Source organism: Ciona robusta, chromosome 9, assembly GCF_009617815.1.
Source record: "Ciona robusta chromosome 9, ASM961781v2".
Classification (NCBI taxonomy): Eukaryota; Metazoa; Chordata; class Ascidiacea; order Phlebobranchia; family Cionidae; genus Ciona; species Ciona robusta.
Window position 1 is genome coordinate 7,010,821 of NC_143243.1, and position 16,198 is coordinate 7,027,018.

General features: G+C 42.0%; 3 protein-coding genes across 4 annotated transcripts; 1 reads left to right on the plus strand and 2 right to left on the minus strand.

Moving 5' to 3' along the window:
* Positions 1 to 3,042: 3,042 nt before the first annotated feature.
* LOC149731784 (uncharacterized) lies at positions 3,043 to 4,017 on the plus strand. Its single transcript, XM_089885182.1, has 2 exons — positions 3,043 to 3,636; positions 3,862 to 4,017. The coding sequence occupies exons 1-2, from the start codon at positions 3,043 to 3,045 to the stop codon at positions 4,015 to 4,017; spliced, it is 750 nt and encodes a 249-aa protein (XP_089741308.1).
* Positions 4,018 to 4,133: 116 nt separating this feature from the next.
* Positions 4,134 to 13,504, minus strand: LOC149731785 (peroxiredoxin-6-like). Its single transcript, XM_089885184.1, has 6 exons — positions 13,373 to 13,504; positions 12,773 to 12,929; positions 12,431 to 12,574; positions 12,025 to 12,098; positions 4,383 to 4,455; positions 4,134 to 4,321 (listed from the first exon to the last, which is right to left on the minus strand). Exons 1-6 carry the CDS (start codon positions 13,459 to 13,461, stop codon positions 4,187 to 4,189), a joined length of 672 nt encoding a protein of 223 aa, XP_089741310.1. The 5' UTR covers positions 13,462 to 13,504; the 3' UTR covers positions 4,134 to 4,186.
* Positions 13,505 to 13,863: 359 nt separating this feature from the next.
* Positions 13,864 to 16,189, minus strand: LOC149731786 (peroxiredoxin-6-like). 2 transcript variants are annotated; one of them, XM_089885186.1, is made up of 6 exons: positions 15,871 to 16,189; positions 15,019 to 15,175; positions 14,632 to 14,772; positions 14,285 to 14,358; positions 14,144 to 14,216; positions 13,864 to 13,998 (listed from the first exon to the last, which is right to left on the minus strand). In XM_089885186.1, the coding sequence occupies exons 1-6, from the start codon at positions 15,900 to 15,902 to the stop codon at positions 13,864 to 13,866; spliced, it is 612 nt and encodes a 203-aa protein (XP_089741312.1). In that variant the 5' UTR covers positions 15,903 to 16,189. The 2 variants fall into 2 exon arrangements, with proteins under 2 accessions (XP_089741312.1, XP_089741311.1); XM_089885185.1 differs by having other exon boundaries at positions 15,493 to 16,189.
* Positions 16,190 to 16,198: the final 9 nt, after the last annotated feature.

Sequence of the window (16,198 nt, forward strand, 5' to 3'; positions counted from 1 at the left end):
CCAAAAAAATCATTTTTTTGCAAAATTCGAAAATGTGAAATTACCTCCCAGCGCATGATACCCGTATCATGTGTTAGTACCAAATCTAAAAAAAAATCATTTTTTTGCAAAAGTCGAAAATGTAAGATTTGACCGCAACGCATGATACTGGTATAATGTGTTAGTACCAAATCTCAAAAAATTCGATTTTTAGTAAAAGTTGGAATTGTGAGATTTGACCCCAACGCGTGATACTGGTATAACGTGTTAGTACCAAATCTCAAAAAATTCGATTTTTTGCAAAAGTCGAAAATGTAAGATTTGACCCCAACGCATGAGACCAGTATCATGTGTTAGTACCAAATCTCAAAAAAAATCATTTTTTTGCAAAAGTCGAAAATGTAAGATTTGACCGCAACGCATGATACTGGTATAATGTGTTAGTACCAGAACCCAAAAAAATCATTTTTTTGCAAAATTCGAAAATGTGAAATTACCTCCCAGCGCATGATACCCGTATCATGTGTTAGTACCAAATCTCAAAAAAAATCATTTTTTTGCAAAAGTCGAAAATGTAAGATTTGACCGCAACGCATGATACTGGTATAATGTGTTAGTACCAAATCTCAAAAAATTCGATTTTTAGTAAAAGTTGGAATTGTGAGATTTGACCCCAACGCGTGATACTGGTATAACGTGTTAGTACCAAATCTCAAAAAATTCGATTTTTTGCAAAAGTCGAAAATGTAAGATTTGACCCCAACGCATGAGACCAGTATCATGTGTTAGTACCAGAACCCAAAAAAATCGATTTTTTGTAAAAGTCGAAATTGTGAGATTTGACCCCAACGCATGATACCCGTATCATGTGTTAGTACCAAATCTCAAAAAAATCATTTTTTTGCAAAAGTCGAAAATGTGAAATTCCACCCCAACGCATGATTCCACCCCAACGCACGCAAAAGTCGAAAATGTAAGATTTGAACCCAACGCATGATACCGGTATCATGTGTTAGAACCAAATCTCGAAAAAATCCAATTTTTGGTAAAAGTTGGAACTGTGAGATTTGACCCCAACGCATGATACCAGTATCATATGTTAGAACCAGAAGGCAAAAAAATCATTTTTTGCAAAAGTCGGAAATGTAAGATTTAAACCCAACGCATGATAACGGTATTATGTGTTGGTACCAAATTTAATTTTTTGCAAAAGTCGAAAATGAAAGAGTTGACCCCAACGCATGATACCAGTATCATGTGTTAGTACCAGAACCCCAAAAAATCGATTTTTTGAAAAAGTCGAAAATGTAAGATTTGACCTCAACGCATGATACCAGTTCATGTGTTTGTACCAAATCTAAAAAAATCATTTTTTTTAAGTCGAAAGTGTGAGATTTCACCCCAACGCATGTTGATACTGGTATCATTTGTTTGTACCAAAACTCTTAAAATATGACTTTTTGCAAAGTCGAAATTGTGAAATTCTACCCCATCGCATGATACTGGTATCATGTGTTAGTACCAAAATTAATAAAGATCGATTTTTTACCAACGTCGAAAATGTGGATTCTACCCTAACGCATGATATCATGTTTTTGTACTAAAACTCAAAAAAAAAATCTGATTTTTTGTACCAAAACCCCACAAAAAACTTTTTTTTTGTAAAGTGGAAAACGTAGAATCCTACCCAACGCATGATAAGTAAATACCTGACCGGTGTTTTTAATTTCATATGGTTTAATTTAGGAAATGTTAGGCAATATGCGCTTAAAGTTCCGGTCTTTTCTCACTCTTATACTATATATATCCTACACCCACGTTCAACACACATGCTCGACGATTGTGTCATAACATATGTCATACATAATGCATTGACCATGTTTTAATTTAAGTTCCGTCCGTTTGCAACTTATCACCTCATAGAAATATAATGTAATATATCATATTATTCGCTGGAGGGGGCAATACCCAGATGTCATATACTTTCACTTTGTAGATGCAAATACTATCTCTAAAATCAATAAAAATGTTTGAAAATATTTACTACATAACGCAAGTGTATATCTTATTACAACACCAAGCGTTATTGGTTCGTCTAAAACACAAATTCAATTGCTATAAGTTAACCTTTCAAGAACGCAGAAGTTTAATATACTGGTTTGAATACGCAGTTGTATACAAAGTTTCCACTGAGTGCAGTAAAAATAACGTATGGTTTTTTAGAAGTGCTGACAGAACCGGCGCCGCTATTTGTTCTTTTCCTGTAAATCGGTAATATACACCAGCACGCAGGATGTTAAAAAGGCTTTTTAAACAGAACTACTGCTGGCTTAATCACTATCAGATATTTTTGACGAGACGCAACATGGACCGAAAACTCACTCTTGTACTCATCGTTCTTTTGCTGCAGTTGTACGACACCGCTCACGGGTGGGCTAATCGTCGCCGAGACCCATGGGACATGATCTCTGGAAGACGCCGCTGGAACACTAAACCGTAAGTTTAAATACCCCCAGGACTTGTAGTTGGTCCCGAGAATAACTGCTTGTATGCCTTACTATTTTGTCTGATTTTAAACGTTTTTTTTTTCTGTTTTAGGCATGAAAAACGACAAACAACCAATTTATAGTATACGTACTTTAATTAAAACTGTTATTATTAGAGAAAATCTTGAACTTGAAGACGAACCATTAGAGGCGTCAAGAGATCAAATCATGGAGGAAATTTTGTCTGCCGAGTAAAACCGTAACTTAAATTCCGTGCATAAACTGCTTCGTATAGATATACGTGCATCGAAAATACATTAAGTTACTTTAATTTCTGCGAAAGTTTGCTTGGTTGATTTAGAAACGGAAGAATGTTTTTGTTTTGTGCAGAAATTTAACTTAACATGTCTAAAAGATGATGTTTTTCTCATGCATATATGTACAGTTTTGTAATAATATTCATTCATTAGTCACAATTACCTTTAAAAAGTGGCAACAAAACTGACTGGTTTAGATAATTTACTGTAAATATGCAAACGGAAAATCCGTTTAGTTATTAATTGTTCATCTGAATGTAATGCCAGTGCAACCTACAATAACTGATAAGGAAAGAAGAAAATCGAAGTTTAATCAAAATAGTAGGGGGACGATTAATACAAATTTTTCGAAAGGTTTAACTGTCAGTGAGCAACCGGGGAAAAAAGCAAGAAATATGAGTGAGGCTCAACAGAATAAAAATTTATCACCAGCGCCAGGGACAAGCCGGAAAGCATCAACTGCTACGGATTCTATAAACAAAGCGCAAAATTTAACTATCGTCGACGAATCAGAAAAAGCCCAGCAAAGCAGTGATGCTAAACCTGTTTCAGAGACGCCTAAAAAGCCAAGTCTTTTTAAATCTAAAATGTCAGGAGCAACAGCTGGGGCAACTAATGAGGCAGGCGCTTCAGCTGCGGAAAAACCAACGCTCAAATCGGTGGCAAAAAGAGTAAACCGACAAATAAAAGCTATGACCATGATAAAAAGATGGACCGAAATGACGTCACATAGTCAATTTGCTAACGATAACGACCACTTGCAGTACATGAGAAACATTGCGAAACATGCTGCCATTGATTTACCCGATCCACTAATTGACAACGTAAGGGAAGAAGTCACAATTATTTTACAGGTATGCGTTTTAAACTATGTATATTAAGCAATTCACAGTGGTGTATTTTGGAATTTATCAAAACAACTAAATTTCCGATAGTTTGTTTGCTAAATGAAGATAACGATGTAGGCAATGCTGAAATATATATTGCCCGTCCGAGTTTTCAATGCACAGTAGAAGATTGCATCTCTAGTTGGATGTACTGGTACACCCAATACTCCTCATAAAGTTTTTCTTCTGCAGGACACGTTGAAACAATATAGAATGGAGCTCGGGGCCAATCATCCACTCACACAAGAAATGCAAACCCGCATTCAAAACATGAAAGAGCACACTGCAACTTGTGCAACCCGAGATGGCAGAAGAGACGGCAATTTTTTCAGCGTTTTTAATGAATAGTTACCACGAATAGAATATTGTCAACTGTTTTACACTCTTGTTAGGGTTAACTCCTATATACTGTGTTAGCATCACCCACAAAAATGTATAAAGCGGTGCACGCATGCTGCCAAAAATGACCATTAAAATTAGTCACCTAAAAGCTTATTTATTTTCTTTATATTAGCATTTAAACGGATGGGTCTGGTGTGTAGCGTATATAAGACTTCTTGGACGGAACTGGCTTGGTCTCGAATCCTTTTGGGAAGAGTTGATTTGCTTGTTCGTCGCTAAGCGATGGGACAACCATGCATTTTTCACCGCTCTTAAAAAACACAAATGCCCCTTATAATATATTTTATTATCAAAATATTAATACACCTTACCTCCCAGTTCGCTGGCGTCGCTACTTTCTTGCTTGCAGTAAGTTGAAGAGAATCAATAACACGGTAAATCTCCCTGCAACAGATCGAAGTTATAAACAACGAACTTTAAAAACGCTAGTTATAGTACTGTGGGGAAAGATAGGACACATTTAGCACATGATATCCAAATATCCTGGTCTTGTTTTAAACAAATACCAGTGGTCTATGGGAGTCGTGAGGATACGGTTTATTGATTTTTTAAATGTTCTTTGTTTACTACAAAATAGAACGAAAAAATAAAATAAAAAGGTGTCCCACCTTCCCCCAACCTACTATATATATATTAAACAATTAATTGGATTTGATTTTTGTCACGTTTTCGTATTACCAGATACCTAATTATAGTTCTTATGTTTCCATAATCATTGTTACGGCGGTCTTAAAGGGCGCGGCCCTGCACCCAAACCCCGTAATATGGCTTCTATTTAAATCGAAAAAAGTTCATATGAAAATACACTCTGACTCTTGCTTGAAGTTTATTACACGTTGGTGGGGGACTGAACAGTACTGACGAGTGACGAGTACTAAAGAGGTTTTCAAATTGTGACTAAGTAGGCCAACGGGTACGGGAAACAACAAAACAAATACGCACTTATCACCTTATTCAAATAGAATCAGTGGTTAGACACATAAAGTAATAAATATTCTAATACAGCAGACACTAATACAGTATAGGCACGCACTGACATCTAACTATAAATTAAAAAATGTCCGACACAGATAAAATGAAGAAATGCGTAACAATGACGCTAATTGTCTATATTCTAAAATTGTCACGTGCTGGCCCGGGATTGGTCGTGACGTAAGTTGTAGGATTCTACACTCCCCCCCAAATTGCGGAGTCTCAAAAACAAAGCAATTTAAAAAACAACAAAAGAATTCAAAACGAGAAGTAAACGAATCGGGAAGGTATATGCCGCGTGGGCAGAAACAATAAATAGTTCGGGGCGCGTTCATCAGCGCTAGTGACCGTCTTCTATTGAAGCGGTCGTAGGATCGTCGGACTTCTCCCTCGGCACGGAATTTTCGGGTTCGGCGGGGGCGATTAGACAAAGTTTGTGGATCGGTCGTCTCAACTCGGTGGCACGTGATGTCACGGTTACATTACGTACAAGGCCGTGCGCATCAGGAAACACGGCAGTAATCCTCCCAATTGACCACTGGGAGCGGGGCATCGAGTCATCCACAAGAAGGACGACGTCATCGATTTTAAAGTTCTCCTTCCGTTTGTGCCATTTTTGACGGGCGATAATGGTACGGAGGTATTCTCTGGACCATCGGGTCCAGAAGCGGTCGGACAAGTACTGGATATGACGCCATCGGCGTCGGGCAAAACAATCCGTTTTGTCGGTGATTGTCGGAGGAAGCTCAGGGGTCGGGTTCGGTCTTAACAGGTGATTTGGCGTTAATGGCATCTCTCCGGCGTCGTCTAGGGTGACGGGTGTGAGAGGTCGTGAATTAAGAATCGACTCAGCCTCCAACAGGAAGGTCTGCATCTGATCTTCGTTCAGTATTCGGTCACCTGCAAGAGAAAGCAAAATTCTTCGTGTTGATCTTATCATCCTCTCCCAGGCACCACCCATGTGCGAGGCGCTTGGAGGATTGAAGCTCCATTGAACTTCTTTCTGTAAAAGAAACTTGTAAATTTGTTTGTGGTTCCAACCCTGGATGGATTCACGGAGCACCCTTTCGGCTCCAACCAGGTTGGTTCCATTATCGGAGTAAATGTGATCAGGGGTTCCTCTTCGGGCAATAAATCGTCGCAATGCGTTAAGTAGGGAATCGGTTGACAAATCTCTGGCTAGCTCCAGGTGTGCAGCTCGGGTGGTCATGCAGGTAAATAGGCACCCGTAGCGCTTCACTTCGCTTCTTCCCTGTTGAACTGGGAGCGGGCCAAAATAGTCGATGCCTGTGTAAGAAAACGCGGGTGAATCCATCTGCATTCGGGGCAGTGGCAGGGCGGCCATCATTTGCTGACCGGGTTTAGCATTTTTACGACAGCACGGCAAGCATTTGCTGAGGACACGGCGAACAGCGGCGTTTGGTTTGACAACCCAGAAGCGCTGACTGAGCAAATTCAGGGTATGGTTTAGTCCAGAATGACCACCAATCTCGTGATAGAGTGCGATGATCAGGTCTGTAAAATGTGAGGTGTGTGGTAGAATGGCTGGATGGCGTGTTTCGTACGGTACGGGGGCTCTCTCCAAGCGACCACCCACTCTCAGCACGCCGTCTGACAGCATCGGGTTAAGCTTGAACATAGATGATGAGCTGGCGGTTTTCGGGGGAATTTTCTTGTCTTCACGTAGGACGTTCAACCACTGCGAGAAGTGCTGCTCCTGTACGTATTTCAGCAGCTCGGTCTCTGCTCGTTTAAGCTCGATGACGGTCAACAGATGGGACGTCGTCTTCATCTCTTCTTTCTTGTGTCGGGCAACGATGTAGTCTTTAAATCTCAGAAGCCAGGCGGTTGTTCGTTTCAAGCGGTGCAAGCTCGAATAACGGGTCATCAGTTTATCGGTCGCGGGAACGGCAATCTGTATGGAAAAAACGGTTGGGGTTATTTTATCAAATGCCTTAATGTCGCAGGACGACATTTCCTTCTTCGAGAAGTTGTTTGGCCAGTGCTCTGGAGCAAGTTTCAGGAATGGGGGCCCTTGAAACCAGAGTTCGCTCTGCAACAGTGACTCAACAGATGCACCTCTGGATGCACAGTCGGCGGGGTTTAGTTTCGTAGGTACATGTCTCCAATTGCTAATGCAGGTGTGCTTGGAGATTAAGGCGAGGCGTCGGGAAACGAACAACGGGAATCGCTTCCGGTCGTTGAACAGACTCTGCAGCACAACCGAGGAGTCGGACCAGAACAACGACGGGTACCGTTCTAGACCGAGTTCTCTTCGCAGCACTTGGTCCATTTTCACCGCCATGACGGCGGCCATCAGCTCAAGACGGGGTATGGAGACGTCATCTTGCGGGTTTAAACGGGACTTTCCCATCAGAAGAGTGCAGTGGGCATGGCTATCGTCGTCGAGTGTGCGCAAATAACACACTGAGCCATAAGCAATTTTTGATGCATCTGCGAAGTAATGCAGCTGCACATCATCAGTGTGTGTTCGTTGTCCAAAAGTACGGGGAATTGCGACGTTGCGGAGTTGCGGGAGGCTTGAGAGCCACTTTTCCCATCGCTTGAGTTCGGGTTTCGGGATCGGTTCGTCCCACTCCAGCTCTTGTTGACAGAGGTTGCGGTAAATGAGACGAGCTTCCAGCACAACGGGGGTTACGAAACCAAGGGGGTCAAATAACGAGTTAACCGTGGACAGCAGTCCGCGGCGGGTACGGGGTTTCATCGGTAAGGCAATAGTAAATCGAAATTCATCGGCGTGCACGTCCCAGTTGATGCCGAGGATTCGCTCGTTAATTTGTTCGTCGAATGAACGTACTTGTAGGGACTTAGAGCGTTCTTCTTCGGGAATAGAATCCACCACTTCTTTGCAGTTAGATAGCCACTTCGTGAGTCGAAATCCAGCCTTGGACAACAGGGCTCGTAGATCGTGAACCATCTTCACACCGGCCTTCGGATTCGGGACGGAGACAAGGCAGTCGTCGACGTAAAAATTATCTTTTATTACGGTGGCCACACGGGGATCGAATTCGCCACCAAAGTCGGTGGCGGCCTGCCGTAAGCAGAATGACGCGCAACTAGGAGAAGACGTTGCGCCGAACAGATGTACCTTCATTCTGTAGGCAGCGGGTTCTAACGAAGTATCACCTCCTGGCCACCACCAGAACCGCAGGGAATCTCGGTCACGTTGGGCGACACGCACCTGGTGGAACATTCCTTCAATATCGGCCACCAGGGCAACGGGTTCTCGTCGAAATCTGGTAAGAACGCCCACGAGGCTGTTAACAAGGTCGGGTCCTTGCATAAGTACCTGGTTAATTGAGATTCCGTGACGTTGCGCAGCGCAGTCGAACACGACGCGAAGCTTATCAGGCTTATGGGGGTTCATGACAGGGTGGTGCGGCAGGTACCACACACGGCGGTCGGTTTTCAGTTCGTGCATCGGGACTTCCTCTGCGTAGCCCTTCGTAAGCATCGTCTGCATCTGTTCGTCGTACTTACTCTTCATGTCGGGGTTACGGACCAACCTCTTCTTTAAGCCAGCCAAACGTCGAATTGCCATCATTGTATTGTCGGGTAGAACTTGATAGTCGTGTCGCCACGGGAGGGGTAGTTCGTAATGGCCAGCTTCAAACTGGACTGATTGCTTCATCATTCTGTACGATCGTCTATCCTCTGCAGAAACCGGGGTATGCGGTAGCTCGTCGTCGCTGTCGGAATCGGCGGTGATCGGTCTTAGGTCGCTCTCATCACTCAGGAACATGGCGTGCGCTTCCTGTAGTCTCGCGCCATGGATACTAGCAAATATAAAACTGGAACTCACGTGGTCGGTCGCGGGTGTGTCGGACGAGGGGCCTAGGAGGGACCATCCTAGTGGCGTCTTGACCGCGTCGGGACATCGGCCATGGCCGCTTCGGGTTGTCTCTACACGGAAGGCTTGCGGGGCGTTGGCACCGATCAATAGTTGGACTGATCCGTGCTTTATCTTCGGGAAGTTGTTGGCGTTCAGTTGGTGATGCTTTATCGTCTTCGGGCTGGGAACAGGATTTGGGTCTACGGGGATTTTATCGATAGCGATCACGTCGGGGAGCTCGATCCAGTCACCGCCATCTAGCGGTCGAACTGAAAGATTAATCGATACTGTATTTAATACCTGCGGTGATGTCAGGGTTTTCAGCGTCAGGTGTCTCGTTTCTCCGCTAGCTTGTAGCTTGTTGACTAGGGAACGGTCACAGAAAGTTGTCGTCGAACCTTGATCCAGAAATGCGTACGTATCAACCACCTTATCTTCGAAGCGGACCTTAACGGGAACAACATTGAGAAATACGTTGTATTCGGCCGATTGAACAGCCGCGTTGGTTGCACTACTCTCGGGCGGCTTCGGACGGGGAGGTAAATTATGTAATAATGTATGGTGGTAGTTACCGGTACAACCTTCGACCTTACAGCGTTCACGGCTTCGGCATTCTCTGGCGCTGTGGTATCTCATGAAGCATTTAAAGCACAATCTCTTCGTTTGGACGAACTCTTTTCTATTTTGCAGCGACATCGATCTGAATCTTTCGCATTGGCTCAAGCAGTGGGAACCTGCACAACAAATACATACGTTAGGTTTATTATTTAGTCTCGCGGGCTCTTCCACGACCGAATTGTAGACGGACGACTTTGCCCTTCGTTGCAGGTTGGTTCGATTGGAGGCGGGGTGCATTGCTCTTCCAAATATGCTGTTTGCTTCGGCACTCTTTTCACAAACAAAGGCAGATAAATCGGCAAACTTCGCTCGGCTCTTTCGCAGACGCTCAACTTCGAACGACCGCTTTACCCATTCTTCTCGTAACGTCGGTGGTAGCTTGGCTATAACATTTAGCATGATCTCCATCGAATCTATGCTTGATGACTGTTTCAGGTCTTGAAGCGAGGTACAGCAACGGTCCATCAGTACGGACAGATTCTTTAGACCGACGGGGTCGTGCTCATTTGCTCTCGGGGCGTTTTTTAGATGCTCTTCGCAGTAGCGGGCGATCTCATGCGGTTGTCCATATTCTTCGTACAGCAATTTCCATGCGCTACGATATCCAACATCGGGCGGTTTCGAGGTAAGGTGACTTATTTTAGCTCGTACGTGGGGGTCACAGTGTTGTAGTAGGTAGACGAGTTTGAGGTCGTTGCCTTCGGTCTTTCTATTGATATGAGTTTCAAACTGTCTCACGAAAGTCCAGTAGTTCATCGGGTTACCGTCAAACTTGTCTATTACGGGGCGGGGTAGGAATCGTTCGCCAACATCGGTTACTCTGTCTCGTCTTTCGGGTACATGGTGAGTCGGGATAGGTTCGGTTTCAGGGAAGGCGGTATATCCGGGAACGGGGACCCGGTCGGGTTGGCGGGTATCTTCGTGCGGGAGGGGACGTGGATAGCGGTCAGTGGTACCGATCCTCGTTGGGAGCGACGAGTAAACAGTTTCCATGTTTAACGGGGAGTGGCGAACTTCTGGCGGGGGGTTGGTTTCTCTTAAATTTGCGAGTTGCGGCGACGGGAGATTATCGGGACCGGGAGGATATGCGGGCGAAACATGGCGAGATATGACGGCGGCAGGGGGCGGTTGACTCAGGGGTACCTGGTTCTGGTTGCTAACCACGAAGGTTCGGATATTTCGAGGAACGGGCGTCGACGATGACGATTCTGTGGCTTCGCCGTCTTCTTCTGTCCATGCTTCCATAGTGACACGGGCTAATTCTAATTCTCTTTGTTTTTCGTTGAAGGCTAGTTCTGCTTCTTCTTCCTCTTCGCGGGCTTGGCGCTCGGCCTGTTCCTTGGCTTCGCGGGCTTGGCGCTCGGCCTCAAGGGCTTGGCGCTCGGCACGCAGTCTGGCTCGTTGTCGGGTTTCATGTAGCCTTTCTTGCGCTTGCTCCTTGGCTAATTTAGCTTGCGCCAAATTTACGCGACTGCGTCTCTGCTGGCTCCTTACGGAGCTTGTGGTCGAGGCCAAGCTGGGGGAACGATGGGACTCACTGGGAGTGGGTCTATTTAAATCACTATCGGTGGTTTCGATCCATGAACGAACGTGTGCATCGAATTCGTCCTTTTCCTCTTGGACGGTAGATTTACATATTTCCGTGCCTTCAAACAATTCGAGCTCGGTAGACGTTTGGCACAGGTTCATCAAACGATCAAAGTCACTGTCGATGGCGGGAATCAATTCACGTAAGGGCGCCAGCCCTGCAGGCTTCAACATCAGCTTCTCGGCATAAATATATTTGTCCTTCAAGCATTTGAGGACGTCGGGAATACGGGCGGGAACAGATGCCATGGCTATGCGGGGCTATCGTACTGCTGGAATCACTGGATACGGGAATGGGAAATTGAACTAAGTAATTTGAAAACGATGTTACGGCGGTCTTAAAGGGCGCGGCCCTGCACCCAAACCCCGTAATATGGCTTCTATTTAAATCGAAAAAAGTTCATATGAAAATACACTCTGACTCTTGCTTGAAGTTTATTACACGTTGGTGGGGGACTGAACAGTACTGACGAGTGACGAGTACTAAAGAGGTTTTCAAATTGTGACTAAGTAGGCCAACGGGTACGGGAAACAACAAAACAAATACGCACTTATCACCTTATTCAAATAGAATCAGTGGTTAGACACATAAAGTAATAAATATTCTAATACAGCAGACACTAATACAGTATAGGCACGCACTGACATCTAACTATAAATTAAAAAATGTCCGACACAGATAAAATGAAGAAATGCGTAACAATGACGCTAATTGTCTATATTCTAAAATTGTCACGTGCTGGCCCGGGATTGGTCGTGACGTAAGTTGTAGGATTCTACAATCATATTTGAACCCTCACTTGCTACATGGTAAATTTTTTAAACATGTTATAAACATTGCCTTTACGTGTTTGAAATATAAATTATTATAACTTTACCTAAAAAACTGCAAAAAAAGATATGTTTATATTTTGTAACCTTACTTGAAATTTCTGCCAGTTGTTGCCGGATAAAGCGGTGATAGCTTCAACCGCTTATCGGGTCCAATAATAAACACCTGAAATGGGCACGAAACTGAATAACAACGTATGGTAATGTAAAAGTATAGACGACTTTTAGGAATATTATTTGAGAACATGATAATAATTTTTGTTGGATATGTTTAGCCGTATCACATACTGTGGTTGTTTGCCAAAGTAAAACATTTGCAAACGGTATGTCGTAGATGTTTTGAAATAAATTGTTTAGCAGCATTTATTATATTTACTCGGCTTATAAGACGGTGTTTAAGTGTCTTCAAATTTTAATTATAACATGAATCAATGAATGAAGTAATGAATGTAACTTTTTAGTTCTCGCGTTGCGCTGAAACGAAACATGTAAACTTACACAACGTGCGGTCAATGGCATTCCAGTACCATCTACTTCGTCGGGATCCAGCATCCCGAGATCGCTGACCAATTTGCGGCTTCCAGCTGCCAGGGGAAACGGAAATTTTCCAGCCGTGGGCATTGTACAAATGGCTTGAATGTCCTATATGTATAAAGCATTGGAATGAATTACAAACGTGCAGAAGTATGGGAGAAATATATAAACTAAAACTACGACAAGAGCTCTCAAAAGATATATAGGATGGTTAGATAAACCACCCGTGTTGTTATAGTTTGTAAGATTGCCAATCAACATGAACTTTATCAGTAAATGGTAAAACACCGAAGGTTTTATTCTAACCTTAATCCAACCGTTATGAGAATCTACAGGATCAACAGATAGACCCATCAGCTTCACACCTCGCTTCTCAAACTCGTGATAATTTGATGCTGCATGCCCAAGTTCTGTTGTGCATACAGGCGTGTAGTCTGCTGGGTGTGAGAAAAGAAATGCCCATCTAGAAATTAAGCAAAAAAATACATTGGAAAATGTGCCGTTTCCTTTATTAGGATGTTTACAAAATTGTGATCGGTATTTATACTTTAATGTAATTATTTTACCATGGTATAATTGTCCCGAATATAATCTGCAGAGCTTATATATTGTTGCAGTCTAAAGGTTCGCGCGAACAGTATAATTCTCACCTTAAACTTTCATAACCTTGCGACACATATAGCGTGAGGTAGCAATTATCCGGATTAAATTTAGAAAAATGAACAGTTGATAATAATAAACTTATCGTGCTTGGTAAACCATGGCTCGCAGAGACCGTAAAAAATGTATATAAGAAAAAGTTGTCAAACAGGTAAATATAACACTAAACATTTAAATTAGATGTTAAAATTATGTGTAAACTACTGTTGCAACAAATATTATGTTTTGCGAATGTTTTTCACTCACGAGCCTTCAATGTAGTTGTAAAAATCCATCTCCCCTTCCGTAGTCGAACATTTAAAATTCGGAAAAACATCACCGAGATTGATTCCCATTCTACTGTTTTACTCGAAATACTCGAAATACAGATTAAAAAATGTTAATTCAATACCTGAAAAATACAATAAATTAATTAGTCTTTTAAATTTCGTTTAATTTAATAGTAATTGTAATGTGCATAGATTACAAATTGCATTGTAACGAAAGCGAAAATATTCGCCATAAAAACAGTTGCCGTCGATCTAACTGCATTATTAGTAATTCTGTAAACCGCACAAAAATGTTATCCTTATAAGGCGATTCTGATAAATTTAAATAGTCAACCGTCGAAATTAATAACATCGTTGCTGCGTTTATATAGGCAACAAAATTGACCTATGTGGCCCTATATATCATTGCCAAATTATTGTTTTTATATGTACAAGATTTAAACCGCGTTAATATTCATCTTGTCTAAACTAAATTGAAGGCTCAGGTGTCAAACGAATGTAAGATTTTTTAGACGGAACTTCTGTCACTTCGAATCCTTTCGGAAAAAGTTTAACCGCTTCTTCATCACTTAACGACGGGATCACCATGCATTTTTCACCTTTCTGGAATATACATATTCACATATAAACATATTATCATTACGCATTACGATGCGCATGGCACCGAAATTAATTATTTTACACATTGTTTATACCTTGATACATACGATATATATCTAAATACCAAAAAATTAGCCAACTTTCTGACCTTCCAGTTAGCTGGAGTAGCTACTTTACTGTTTGCAGTTAACTGTAAAGAATCAATCACTCGAAGAATCTCACTGAAAAAACGCGTCGCCTTAGTATATTTCGCAATCGTTATGTGCAGACCGGTGAATATTAATCTTACTGAAAATTTCTTCCTGTTGTGGCGGGATATAATATTGATAACTTCAGCTTCTTGTCGGGGCCTATTACAAACACCTAAAGAAAATGTTATGTCGTTCAGCCGTTATTATATGTAGTAGAGTGGGGGAGACGGAGAACCTTAACACATAGTATCTAAATATTCTGATCGTGTTTTGAACAATTAAAAAAGGTACACGGGGATCGTGAGGATACGCTTTTATAATTCTTGGGGTTTTTGTTTACTATCAAATTGGGCGAGAAGTGAGAATGAAAATGTGTTCCATATTACACTTACCTACTTCACTTGGTGTAAAATTAATATTTAAAAATAGGTTCGTTTCTACTTACACAACGAGCGGTTAAGGGAAGACCTGTGCTATCAACTTCATCAGGATCTAGCATGCCCAAGTCAGTAAGCAACTGACGAGATACTGAAGCAAGCGGAAAAGGAAAACGCTTCTCTGACATTGAGTACAGAACTTGAATATTCTGATTATAATGCACATTAAACTACTTCAGTATGTATACCCGCTGGTGTTTTGGCACACATTATCATATGGATGACCTCACGCTAATGCCACGTTTGCAGCATTGGTTGCCCTGCGGGAGATTTTTAATCTGTGTAGGATTTTCAAAGCATATATATGCCGAAGCCATATCTATATTTACAAACCGCAGTGATAACTATGACTTTAGAAGTAATATTAGAACTAGTGAATTATAAATCGGGCTAACCTTCACCCATCCCTTATGTGATTCTACAGAATCCACCGAAACTTCCAGCATTTTGACTCCACGCTTTTGAAACTCGCAATGCTGCAATGCAGCCGCACCAAGCTCCGTACTACACACAGGAGTATAGTCGGCCGGATGTGAAAACAAAACAGCCCATCTGAAAACACAACTTTTAGAATAGTAAACTTTTAATTGAAAAAATGTTATAAATTTTGCTTATTATAAATTGTCTCTTGGGTGTGAATACGAATTAAAAAAACGTTACCTATAAGCGTTTTAGGAGGTAATATTTACAGAAATATACAACTGTGGCCTCGCAACTATAATAAAGCGTTGATAGTTCTTGAAAACTAGATCAGGATGTATAAGATTTGGATGCTAACAGTAACCCATCTTACCCCACAGTATACTGTATGAAGGAATTTTCAATTTTGAATAAAGAAATTATTCATGAACTTTTAATAACCAACTTACGAGTCTTTTATGTATTCGTGAAAGTTTAAATCCCCTTCAGTTGTTTTGCAGTCAAAGTTTGGAAAAACTTGCCCAAGATTGATTCCCATTTTTCATTAACCAGCACTAAACCTTTACACAACTGCACACAGTCGTTTAGTGATAGTCGCTGGGTGGTGCTATAGTGCATGCCTATACCATTTAACACTTTGTTGGCCCTTACATGCTAGTTCTGCTATTTATCGCCAAAATACAATGACATTTCGTCCTATTAACTTACAACACAGGAAACAGTTGCAGCAGTTTCGTTATACACGAATTGCAGCGAGACAAACTCAAAGTACAAAGTTTATCGCCGATTAGCAAATAGATACGTCATACTGCAAACTCAATACTCACGTGGCATGATTCGAATCACGTACGTCGCACATGGAGTTATGATGTTATCAGTAATCGGTGGCGCCGAATCTCTAACTTTAGGTACACAGATAAAGCTTGGCAGGGCAATGGCTTACATACGTAGCCTATAGTGGCGCCACACCATGTAATGGCGCTACATTAAGATTGGTCGGGAGTTAAACGGATGGTTAACGGAGAAGCGAAGCGTGAATAAAAATACACTTGGCTACCCACCGACTCTTGTACATTTGAATGGTGCAGAAGTTTTTCAACGTGGACTTCAGCACAAACACATACATTACTTACAATTGGAAACATTCGACAGAGG